At 38.7% G+C, this 13,093-nt stretch overlaps 1 protein-coding gene across 4 annotated transcripts in view; it reads right to left on the bottom strand.

Annotated features, from left to right (window-relative positions):
• The window catches only part of LOC117785441 (protein Shroom), a 60,644-nt gene that overhangs the window by 27,026 nt on the left and 20,525 nt on the right, over window positions 1-13,093 (bottom strand). For 3 of the 4 annotated variants that reach the window (XM_034623442.1, XM_034623444.1, XM_034623445.1), the window contains exons 3-7: window positions 9,593-9,879; window positions 7,932-8,305; window positions 5,602-6,331; window positions 3,293-4,349; window positions 2,945-3,216 (exon numbers count right to left, since the gene is read on the bottom strand). In XM_034623442.1, the coding sequence (XP_034479333.1) occupies window positions 2,945-3,216; window positions 3,293-4,349; window positions 5,602-6,331; window positions 7,932-8,305; window positions 9,593-9,879 (2,720 nt within the window). The remainder of the gene's footprint in view (window positions 1-2,944; window positions 3,217-3,292; window positions 4,350-5,601; window positions 6,332-7,931; window positions 8,306-9,592; window positions 9,880-13,093) is intronic. The other variant, XM_034623446.1, reaches the window with a different exon arrangement.

Here is a 13,093-nt window from a genome sequence, read left to right as displayed (position 1 = left end):
TTTGGCTTAGTTAAGAGCCGGCTAAAACGCTTTAGCTGCTCGAGTGTGTGGCCAAAAATTGTTGGGCAAATTAATTCAAATGCTGCGACGGCCTGGACAGCCCGCCGGCTGTGCCGAGGCGATAATTAGCGCCTGTCGAGAACACATGGCCCCCAAAATGACACACCTCAGCCCAAGTCAGCTCGACTGACAGGCGACAGTGGCCGTAGGTGTTGGCGTTGGCCAATTAATGACCCAAAATAGTGGCTGTCAGGCAATGCAGTGATTACTGCCAAAAATCTAGCTGTGTGTGCGAGTGTGTGTGTGTGTGTATCTGTGTGCTTGCAGGTGGTGGCAGCAACGCGAGGAAATGCGATTGCCCTTTGCTCCAGTTTCTGCACGAGACGACAACAGATTCAGTTAACTTAACTTTCAAAATGCAAATGAGGCACGTTCGCTTAAAGCGGCATTTGAACCCAGCCATAGATAAAATAAAAGAGAGAGAGCAAGCGAGCGAGCGAGAGCGAGGCAAGCCCCAAAAAACTTGCCACAAATTGTGTCAATATTTGTCTCGTGCTGGATGTGCTGCAACAAATCGTGCCACAAAGGTCTACAGCGGTGTCAGAGCCACAACGACAGAGCCACCACAAAAAACATGACAGGCCACAGAAATTATTGAGCATGCCACAACAGCAACAACAGCAACAACAACAACGACAACTGCTGTGACAACAACAACAACAGCAACAAGTTGTGGAGCTGCTCCATTTGGTTAGCTTGGTTATCTAATGCCCGCACCCAGCATATGCTACAGTGGGTGCCAAAAACTATGCGCTAATGAACCCAAACGCGTTCATCTATCAATGTCAGGCAAACCAAAAAGAATGAACCTTTTGTACAAAACCAAAAAAAATATATATATTATATATTTATGTGATTTTCAATTTCGATTTTGATTACAATTCGCTTTGCTTTTACCCACAATCAGAACAAAGAACGGCCCACACATTACAGGAGCAAACAGCAACATAAATTGTTGTCACATTTGTTGCGGCTCAGGTGCGCCGACAACAACAACAACAGCAACAACAAGCAAGTCAATTGGCGATTGGCTTTTTGAGAGAGGGGCAGAGTTGGGGTCACCCACAATGGCCCACAACTAAAAGCGAAAGTCCAAGTCGAAGTCGACACTCGATTTGCCCGATTTGCCCCGATTTACTTGATTTGCTTGATTTATGTAGTTGCTGTTGTTGTTGTTGCTGTTGCTGTTGTCTCTCTGTGTGTTTCATAATAATCCAATTAGGCGCTAGGCACAACCGATCAGCCGAGCATTAGGCGACAGCTGATTGACGGCCAAAAGTTGGCCCGAAGGAAGCGGCTTATTAGCCTCACTCTGAAGTCTCTTCAACTTGCGGCTTTTGTGGCGCAGTGAAGCTTGCAGCGACTGTAAATGTGGCAGAGGCTACAGCAACAGCTACTGTGCCACGCACTGCATTGACTCTAATTGGATTCGATAAGGTCAAGAACAGTGCGTCAAATTGTGTCTGAGGTGCGTCATGGTTACACTTAATGCGATTTGCAGCTTAAACATTAATCCAACAATTGCCAAATAAATATTATATATTTTTTTTTAGCAATTCTCAAGGTGTTATGCTCGCAAAGTAATGAGCCTATTATTAGATTCATTTCAAAGTGAATTAATTTCAAATATTATGCTTTTGTTAAATATTCAAATAAATAATGGATTAATTCAGCAAGAGCATCTGGTTAGAGAGAGAGAGAGAGAGCATAATTTTGTTTGTATAGTTTTTAGATACATAATTATTGAGCTTAAAGCTTTTATATGTTTATATGATTATTTCTGAAACACTAGGTCAAAGGTCAGACCAACTTTTAACTGTCATAACTTGATCAAAGCTGAACCGATTTTCAAATATTATTAACTTTGTTGTACAACATTTTTTGCCTCTAAATCTTAAACTTTAAAATTTTTTTCGATTCTAAGCCATCTAACATCCAATTTTCCATACCTACCCCTTGACATTTTTTCAAAAATTTTGATCTCTCATAACTTCATCAAAAATCAACCGATTTTCAAGCAGAATGTCATTTTGATCATGATTTGGCGTCTAAATTTATTCTGCATTTAAATATTTAACATCTAGAAAATTTGATATTTTTTCAATTCTAAGCCATCTAACATCCAATTTTCCATACCTACCCCTTGACATTTTTGCAAAAATTTTGATCTCTCATAACTTCGTCAAAAATTAACCGATTTTCAAGTGGAATGTCATTTTGATCATGATTTGGCCTCTAAATTCATTCTGCATTCAAATTTTGTTCATTTAGAAAATTTAATTATTTTCGATCAAGACTCGATTTCAATGCTAAGGGTCCCCCCTTTGAAATTTCGAAAATTCAAAATTTTAAATTTTAAGTTTTCACTTTTAATCAACTCCTTATATCGTAATTAGTATAAAAGAACACTTTAAACTTGATTCTGAGACCTTTCATTTTTTTGTAAAAAATCATGTCAAATTGAACAAAAATTTGGACTTGTAAAGTGGCTAGTTCTAAAGTCTGACCAACTTCAAACGGTCATAACTTCATTAAAACTGAACAGATTTTCAAGCTGCATATCATTTTGATCATGGTTTGGCTTTTAAATTCATTCTATATTCAAATTTTATCAAATTTTTATTTCGTTAAAAAAATTTTAAATCCTAAGATTTGCTTTTGGGCATTTGTTGCTGTAGTTTGGTCTTTCTTGCGTTACAAGATAGTTTCAATAATGTCTGTAACTTATTTACAGTTAAATTCAGTAATATCTCAAAGTTTTGTGAAACTTCCTGCTTGGTTCAATTAAAACCAGGAATTGAAATGATAAATTTGGTTGCAATGAAAATGCATATGTTATGTTGCACGGGGCGTATGATTGATGTACAAATTGTGGTGCACTCACCGTTTCTGCTGATTGCTCTCCAGATTGTTGGCTATAACGCTGTCAGCGTGCGTGGGACGAGCACGCGGCAAAAGCGGCGGCGGTGTGGCACTGGATGTGGCACTGACTGTGGATGTGGATGTGGTTGTGCCACCAACTGAGGCACTTACAACGCTCTCCAGGATGGGCGGCGTATTGTGCGGACGCTTGCGGCTGTTCGTAGGCAGATTTGTGGGCTTGACGGCGCCATTCGACAGATGTTGTTGTTGTTGCGGTTGTTGCTTGTGTGGCAGCTGCAAGAGGCAGACAAAATGTGGCATCAACAAACGCAAAGTTGCAAAAAGCACACAAAATAGAAGGTAGACTCACCTGCCGCAAGCTTGTCGGCTTCTTGGGCACCTGCGGCGGCACCTTGGGCGCCAGCGTCGGCGTCGGCGTTGTTGCCCCCGCGTAGGCAGCACGACGCGTGGATGCACCCGCAAAGCTGTTGCGACGATTCGGCGATGGCGGCGGACGTGGCTGGAGCAGTTCCGGCGGCGGTGGCGGTGGCAGCGGTTCATCAAAGGTGTAGCTCGTGTCCAGCTCGCCGCCAAGTGGCGGCGGTGGCAACTCTGGCGACGGCACACGCAAATGCGGATGCTTTGGCGGACGCTCGGGCGGAGCGGGCGCCTGATAAGCATGTCCATGCACATGTCCATGGGCGTGTCCATGCACGTGGGCGTGGCCATGCACATGGGCGCTGCGATGCTGCTGCGGATGATGTTGCTGATGTGCCAAGGCGGCGGCCTGTTGCAGCAGCAGCTTGTCCCGCATGGGCGCATACTCGGTGGCCGAGGAAGTGCGTCGCGTTGGCAGCGCCACACGGCCACGTGGCGGTGGCGGCGGTGGTGGCATGCCACAGTCATTGAACGACAGCTTCTCGGCGCTGCTAATATTCCGTATGCTCGGCGGCTTGCCGTGCAATTGTTGCTGCTGGTGATCCCGGAACTCGGCGTACTCCGAGGCGGAGCTGGAACGACGCAGCAAATTGGGCAGCAGCGAGCGGGAACGCGGCGGCGGCGGTGGCGGCGTTGGAGAACTGCTGCCGGAACCGGAACCGGAACTTATCATAATGGGACTCATATTATTGGGCAGAGATTTGCGCTCCACATGCAGCGCTTGATAGGAATGCGATTGGGATTGCGGTCGCAGCAGCTGTTGCTCCTCCTTGTGCGCCTGCTGCTGCTGTCGCTCCACGTAGGATTGCACGGCATTCTTCTGCAGCGCCTTTAGCGCCGGATTGGACACGCGATGCGTCTTGCTCGGCTCCAGGTAGGAAAACTTGGGTGCATCCACCAGCTGACTGCGCTCAAAGTCATTGATGCGTTCCGCCACCGAATGCCAGGCGGGTTGGACGGCAGCTCCCGCCGGAGTTATCACAGGTAGTCTATGGAAGAAGGACGGGAATTAATTAAGATGGCAAAACTTCAAAGTTTAAAAATAAAATAAATAAAAAAAAACAAACTAGAGCAAAGGATTTAAAAACAACAGAAATTAAAACTTTCAAGACGTTCTTAATAATTGCGTAACTCTAAAAAATTCTATTTCTAGATAGAGTTTCCAGGAAACAGGATCAGGATTTAATTTTCCATTTTCATCATAGTTACTTTATAAAAATCTGATATTTGATTGAAATAAAAAGTAATGAATAATAAATATGAAAATGTCTTTTATTAAATCATTGATTAACTGATTTAGAAACAAATTCTTTTTATTTTAAGTTTTCATAATATATATGTAGTCATTTTAATTTTTTTTATTTTTTTTATATTTTTTGATATATTTTTTTTAATGAACAGTAACCATAAATTTAAATATTTTGTATTTAAAAAGGAATTACATGATTATAAAATTTAAAAAAAATAAAGTAATTTCATAATTCATAACTTTGATGCATTTTGGTTAAACTAAGAGTAAATATTATCAAAAACCCTTCACTTTCTGATAAATATCATTTTCTATTTTAATTTAATATATACTGATAAATAAATAAGAGTTGAGTTTTCAAAAAGTGCTTAAAACATTTATTTGAACTTTCTAAATAAAATAAATATTTATTAAAAAAAAAAGAAAAAAAAATGTTTATGTTAAAAATAATAATTCTTATAATACAAATATTATTTTTAAAAATGTTAATTTCAAAACTTATAGCAAAGACTACAATTGAGAGGGAACACGATTGTAAGAAATCCTGTACTCCTTTATGAGTTGAGTTTTCAATTAGAGTTTAGAACATTAATTTGCACTTCCCAAGTATTATGATTATTTCTCAAAAAAAAAAAAAAATAAAGTTTATGCTAAAAATCAGACAATAATTCTAATTATACAAATATTATTTTTAAAAATGTTAATTTCAAAAATTATAGCCAAGACTACAATAGAGAGAGAGAACACGATTGTGAGAGATCCTGTGAGAGTTGAGTTTTCAGTTAGAGCTTAGAACATTAATTTGGACTACCCAAGTATTATGATTATTTCTCAAAAAAAAAAAAAAAATAAAGTTTATGCTAAAAATCAGAAAATAATTCTAGTTATACAAATATAAATTTTAAAAATGTTAACTTCAAAACTAATAGCAAAGACTACAATTGAAAGAGAACTCGATTGTGAGAGACCCTGTAGATTCTACTCGTACTCACTTGGCGGACTTGTGCAGATTGGCGCTGAACTGCGGCTTCGGATGTTGCACGTACTGCGAGGTGTTGCTGTGCACCGGTTCCGTGTACGTGCTGACGGGGAACAGGCGATGATTGCTGCGATAGGAATCGAGTGGCGGCGATTGATCCGTGCTGGATGCCACATTGGGTGCACTGCAGCTGAGCAGCTCCAATTTGCTCAGCTGCGGCTTACTGGGCGGTGGCTGTGGTGCAATTGTCACCACCGCCTCGCTGCTGGAAATGGTCACCGAAATGCTCGACTTGTGCTTCTGGGCAGGACGATGGAATTGCTGTTGTTGCTGCTGCAGATCGCCCGTGGATTGCGATTGAGCGCGCAGGGAGCGTGTCTCGTGGGGAGATTCCAACTCGGGCAAGGAACTTTGTGCCGTCAGCCTGTAATTGGCGGGCTGATGCTGCTGGAAGCGATGCAGCGCCATCGATTGGTGCACGGGCGGATAGCTGGGACTGTGACGATGTTGCACGCGCAGCGGTTGCACGACATCCTCTGAGATCTGCGGCGACTGCAACGACTGCGGCGACTGCTGAACACTGTCAATTGTGCTGCTGCTGCCAGACATTGTCGTCGTAGTTGGTGTTGCCTGTGGCGCTGGCGATGTCACCTCATTGTCGTGCAGATACAACACGCTCTCGCTCTGATGTCGCTTGGGCGTCAGCACCCGCGAACTGTGCACAATCAGCTGCGAGGAGGAAACTGCGGATACAAAAACAACCATATAAACATTTATTTCATTTCATTTAATTTAATTTAATTTTTTTTTTTTTTGGCAACATTCGAGCTGTTGCTGTGGCTCATAGTAAAAGTGGGTCGTTGGGGCCAACAAACAATGACCCAAGGTCGCTCCCCACTCCCCACTCCCCGCTGCCACCCCCTCTGCTTCCTCTCCCTCTCCTGCTTATGTGAGTGAAACGATTATCGAATATCGCATATCTATGAGTACGAGTTCAGCAACTGGTTTAGAAGGCTTCTAACCCAAATTACTCCTAACTTATAGTAGATAAAGTCACGCTTGTGGCAGACACGTTTATGTTATCGATAGCTGCATTTGGGGTATTTATGCAACTGATTAAAATAATGCTTGAACGCGTTAATGACAGAAACTGATAAAGAATCGTTTAATTTAAGCTTAATTCATTCAGGCTTATTTAAGTTGCAGAATTTGTGATAAAATGTATCATGAACACCTCTAATCTTACGAATGTAGCTTGTGAAATCAAAGTAATGAAAAAATCTAAGCAAAATGGAGAGCTTAATCAAAAAAAGTCCAGAAACTAATGTTTTCTTTTTTTTTTTTTGATATTTTAAGCACGATACATGCTACTTAAAGCATTTTCAGTGCAATTTCAAGAATTTACAGAACAGATAAGTTACAGATTCTTTTCTTTTTACATGGCAGGGTTCGAACCCAGTAGTATTTTAAACTGTATTTCTAGTTATGTGATAGGTCGGCAACTCTAACAGCTAAGCCACGGGACCACACAGAAACTAATGTAGTTTTTTTTTTTTTTCAATATTATTTACCTACGAAAAAAGCAAATATTTTCGAAAAATATTTAATTCTCTAAAATAATCACACAAAAAAAATCGTATTATTATTTGATATGATCAGATAGATAATTAGCTTAGAAATCAGCTTAGTTTTAACAATGTTGTAGAAGATAAAAATACTCGAAAATATTTTAAGGTAAAAATACAAAATATAAAAAAAAAATTTATTTTTCCAGTGAATAAAATTTAACTACAAAAACAAATTACACATAAAATATGGAAGAAAAAAATTGGCCATGAAAATCTGTTAAGATTTGACAAAATTATGAGATTTCAAGGATGTCAAAAAACTGTGTTGGGTTGGCATTGAAATTATGGTTATTGGATGGCTGATGGACGAAAAAAATTAAATTTTTTAAATAAACAAAATTATAATTAAGAATCAAAATGGAGACAAAATCGTTAGATCATGTTATAATTTTAGTTTTAAGAAAGCTATGAGAGCTCAAAGATTTCGAAAATATGTAAAGAGGTTGTTATTAAAAATGCGGATGATCAAATTAATGGAAATGAATTTTCACCTAAAAAAGAGTAATCGAATGGAGACAAAATCGTTAGATCATAATATAATTTTAGTTTTAAGAAAGCTATAAGAGCTTCAAGATTTAAAAAAAATGTAAGGGGATTGTTATTAAAAATACAGATGATCAAATAAATGGAAATGAATTTTCATCTAAAAAAGGGTAATCGAATAAACCTTATCGTAATCCTTTCTAAGTTCATAATGATCTTGGTTTTGACTTACCCGACTCGGCAATGGCACTGTAACCCGTCGCATGGCTCGCCTCGGAAATGTCGCTCATGGATCCGAGCCATTTGAGCGTTTCCGTGGATGAGGTGCTCTCAGAGCTGTTGTTGTTGTTGTTGTTGTTGCTGCTGCTGTTGTTATTGTTGTGAATGCTGCTGGGACTATGATTGTTGGCGTTGGAATGATGTTGCTGGGCAAGGGAGTTGCCGTTGCTGTTGTTGATGTTGCCACCGCTGCTGCTGCGACTGCTGCATTGACGGGCCAGCAATGGGATGGGCGATGGTGCCACCGAGTTGCTGCAGACCGATGAGAGATCGTTCTCGGACCAATGATGTGACTGACGCGACAACAAATCGCTCTCCTGACGCAATCTAAAAAAAAAACAGTGACAAAAAAAAAACAGTCAAAATGCTTACTTAAATTCAAGAGAACGATGGAAAAAGAAGTCGAAACTAAAAATATGCCAAATCATTGCGTGCTGCGTCGTTGACTATATAGAAAAGCTTAAGCTCTGATATTTGTGGTTGTCATGTTTGGCGTTTCCTTCTACAACAATACTACTTACTACCACATTAAGAGAGGGCCCCAAGCAGACAAAGGTATTTGGCCGTAATTACTTGAATTTCGGCTTAGCCTTCAAAATCGCATTTCGATGGCGATACTCGTAAACAGACATGACATGAGCACAGCGAGTATGAGTACATATAAAACTCTCTTTAGCCATTTGCTGGCTGGTGGCAAGTTCATAACAACAATAACAACAACATTGACAATAGAGCAACTTGAGTCTCTTGCAAAGACCTTGAAAGTTAAGCTAGTTCGGTTTGTGTTTTTTATGGCTCATGTGCGACGTTTGTTATTTGCTTTTTACCAAGAATCACTTTTAATCACTTTTGCGTACTGTCTCTGTTTTTGTCTGTCTGTGACAGAAATAAAATTCATAATTGTCACCATGAAACATGTTTCTCAAACCAAAACCACAACCACAAAACAAACAAAAACAAGTCGAGATCCCGACTATAGGATATCCGTTACTTATTTCAATATATATTAAAGTACTTTATATAAATTACTACCTCATTAAAACTACTGCATACTTTTAAATGATTGTTTTGAAATATTAACTTTATTAATAACTTTGGTTAGCTATAACTGCCGTTCTATTTGTCCGATCTTGCTGCGCTTAATAATAGATAATATTAATAGATAACGTTAATTACCATAAAAACTGTATTATCTTAAATAATGCGGGTGTGCTGGTTTTTTGCGATTTGCGGTGGCGGAAGGAGGCGTGTCAAAAGTTTAAAATAAACTTGACCTGCGTTGGGTCTATAGAAATCTGTGTGTCAAATTTGGTATCTCTATTTCTTATAGTCCTGAGATCCTTTTGTTCATACAGACGGACAGACGGACAGACGGATAGACAGACAGACGGACAGACAGACGGACAGACAGACGGACAGACAGACAGACAGACAGACGGACAGACGGACAGACACTGTTGATGCTGATCAAGAATATATATACTTTATGGTTTCGGAGATGCCTCCTTCTCCCTGTTATATACATGACAACGAACACAATATACCCATTCACTTATTTTTTAAGTAACGGGTATAATTACTTTAATTTTAATTTTAACATAAATGCCAACTCACTTGTCCAGGAATGGCGTTGCCGATGTGGAATCCGAGCTGGAAACATAGCTGTGATAGCCCTCGGACTGTGCATATGAGGCCTGCTTTTGATGATGGAATGTTGTCTGATCGTAGTAGGATGATGCTCTTATATTGTACTCCTCCAGACCCGCCTGGGTCAGACCGCATTGGTCCAGATGTTGCAGCGAATGTTGTTGCTGTTGGTGCAACTGTTGCTGGTGCTGCAACTGCAACTGTTGCTGTTGTGACTGTTGCTGTTGCTGCGTTGGCGGCTGTGGCATATCATCCTGCAAAGAAAGCAAAAATCAAAGAAAGACTTGAGTCGTGTATTTCATTAACTCTTGTCAATTGCATAACGCTGCGTATACGTAATGCGAGAGTCTCAACCGACGATTTCACTGCAATCTGGGCAACAGTTAACAATTTAATCATTAGCTATGTCCACATCGCAATGGGTCAGAGCCAGACTGACTCAGAGATCAGCTTGCAAATGATCGCATAATTGTTACGTGCAAAAATCAAACATAAACCCGAAAGCCAAAAGAGCCAAAAGACCCAGCGTTGTATTCCCTCCATTATCATTTCATTCCATTTCAGCCTAATACTTTTGTTTGTTTGCCGTCTGCTCATTAGATAATTAAGTGAAAATTATTATTATTGCAGTGCAGCGATTGGTGGCGATAAGCACTCGACTCAGTTCGCCATATCCAACAAACTCCCAGCTCATGATCAAATTTGGCCACTCGCAAACATTTGAAGTGCAGCCAAACGAAGTTGCTTTGCGATGTTGCAAACCTGTAAAAATACTTTGTACATAATCGCAGCGCAGCAAAAACAACAACAACAGCAAACTCAAATAATACTGGAAGAGCTGGCCAAAAAATGTGTATAAAAAATCAACTGGCCAACAAACGGAGCGTCCATAATAAGCCGAATTAAGTAACTGAGCCAACCCAGCGACTGACTGATTGATTAAATGACCAGGGATGCATTTCAACTGGCAAGTTGATGCTATATCAAAATATGATAAGAATATTTAATATAATTTAATATATTTTAATGAGACTAAATTAAGTATACGCATACGTTTAATATTTGAGAACTATTTTAATTTCAGCTAAGTAAATTTTAGGAGAATTCTACAAATCTTTATTGATTTAGATTACAATTGCTATGGAAAATAAAAAAACCAATTTTAAATTATTATTATATTGTAAATAATTAACACGCTAGTAATAATTTTTGTATGATTAATAATAATTTTAATTATTTTATAATAAATACACTTATTTTTAAAAGTGTTTTATTTTATTTAAAATTCGATTAAAACTCTTATAAACATTTGGTACATATTAAGTATATAATAAATTAAGTATACGCATCAAGCATACTTTAAATATAAGAGAACTTTATTAATTTTAGCTAAGTAAATTTCAGGAGTATTCTACAAATCTCTAGTGATTTTGTTTGCAATTGTTATGGACAATATTCAAACAATTTTACCGTCAATAATTTAAATTTTCGATCATAAATATTTATTTCGCATTTCAATCGAATTTTAAATCATTATTAGATTGTAAAAATTTAAGACACTAATAATAATTTTTGTATGATTAATAATAATTTTTATTATATAATAATAATTACACTTATTTTTAAAAGTGTTTTATTTTATTAAAAATCCGATCAACATTTGATACAAATTTAAATGTAATTTCAATACTTTGCTGTAAGTGTGACACATCAAAGGCCACAAGTTTACTATTTAAGTGATGCTTAATATGTTTAGAGACCTGTCACAATGTGCATGTTTTTTTTGGATTTCAATTGCTTCAATCATTACGGCAGCCCTGGTGTCAAAGGCTCAATCAAATCACGCTACGTATACTTAATATTTCAATGTTTGCGACTGTCGTAAACCAAATCGAATTGTAAATACTCCAAGAGCCGAAAATAAAAAGCGGCAACATAACGACCAAGCCTTCTCTAAGCCACTTGACTGACTTTGGCTCGAATTCGAGCTCGAACTCGATGTGTGTGAGTATGTCTATATGTTTGCCTATGTCTCAGTGGTGGGGTGTGCTGTGGTTCGCCATCGCATTCGCAATCACCGCCGCCATCGACGTGGGCAGCTGTTGATTGTCTTTTTGACTTTGGCGCCATAGAATTGTTGGCAAATACTCGCATATTCATACATATAATAATAATAAATAATAATAATAATAACAATTATATGACAGTCACAAAACGCAGATATAGACAGCTGACTACTGACAACCGACAACCGACAACTGACAACAACAAATGCAGCAGCCAAATATCATTTTTGTGGGTCAACTATACTTAGGCCCTGCCTGGCAATGAGCTGAAGTTGGGCATTTTGCCTGTAGGCGCATCGTTTGCAGCTAGCTAAAGAATTTTAATGGCTCGAAACGTTCCCAAGACCAAATCGAAGTCATTCATTCATTCATTCACTCACTCACTCACTCACTTATTCGTTCGTCGTGCCCGTCAGTTTCGTTTTGTATCGCTTTTTTTTATTTTTTTTTTTTTTGTAGTTTTTGGTTATTTTTCTCAGTCTTTTTGTTTTTCGGCCAATTGCCGTAATTATTTTGTCTCTCTAACACGAATTTAAATCAGCAACTGTCCCACGGGGCAATGTGGCCCTTTACTTTATTCCTATTCCTAGAGAGAAACTAAACTGTTTGGGCCCACTGTAATTATCCAGCCACAGCTGTGTACAGCCATGTGAAATTGCCCCGGATGAGCAACAACTTCAACTTGAGCATTTCAGCTACAGCTACAGATACATCTACAGCTAGCACTTTAGATACAGATACAGATACATCTCGCACAATAAATCAATGGCAGCATTGGTGGGGCGCGTATTAAAAGTGGTGCAGTGGGTCAACAGCTGGACGCAGCTGAGCGCCGCTAGCCGTTGATGATTCTTAATGGTCCACAGTCTTGAACTTCCTCTCTGCACCCTCTCCCCCCTCTCTCCACTACACTCCTCTTCTCTACTCAGCTCAGCCAGCGCGTGTTAAATAAATCACTTGATGGAGTGCTAAGCATACACCCTAAGGCTTAAAAAAAAACTATTGAGAGCTGCGCTTGTTGCCCATTTCGATTAACTGGAATACTAAACGAATACTAAGAGAATGGCAAGAATTTACAAATTGTTTTCTAAAAACAATAAAAGTTGTAACATGCTGCGTATGCGTAATTTGACTGTATCTATAAATTACCTACAATAAATAATGAATAAAAATATATAAAAAATAGACAGCTCATTGATGTCTTAAAAAAATCTAAACTCTACTCGGTCAATAGATTTCCCTATGTTAAACAAATGCAAATTACTAGAAATAAAAAAACTAAAGAGCTTATTAATGTCTTAAAACATTCTAAGCTCTAGACTTGGTCTATAAATTACCTTGTTTTAAACAATTGCAAATTACTAGAAATAAAGAAAATAAATTAATGTCTTAAAAAAAATCT

This window comes from Drosophila innubila, assembly GCF_004354385.1.
Source record: "Drosophila innubila isolate TH190305 chromosome 2R unlocalized genomic scaffold, UK_Dinn_1.0 1_C_2R, whole genome shotgun sequence".
In the NCBI taxonomy this organism is placed as follows: Eukaryota; Metazoa; Arthropoda; class Insecta; order Diptera; family Drosophilidae; genus Drosophila; species Drosophila innubila.
This window is presented reverse-complemented; position numbering and strand designations above follow the sequence as displayed.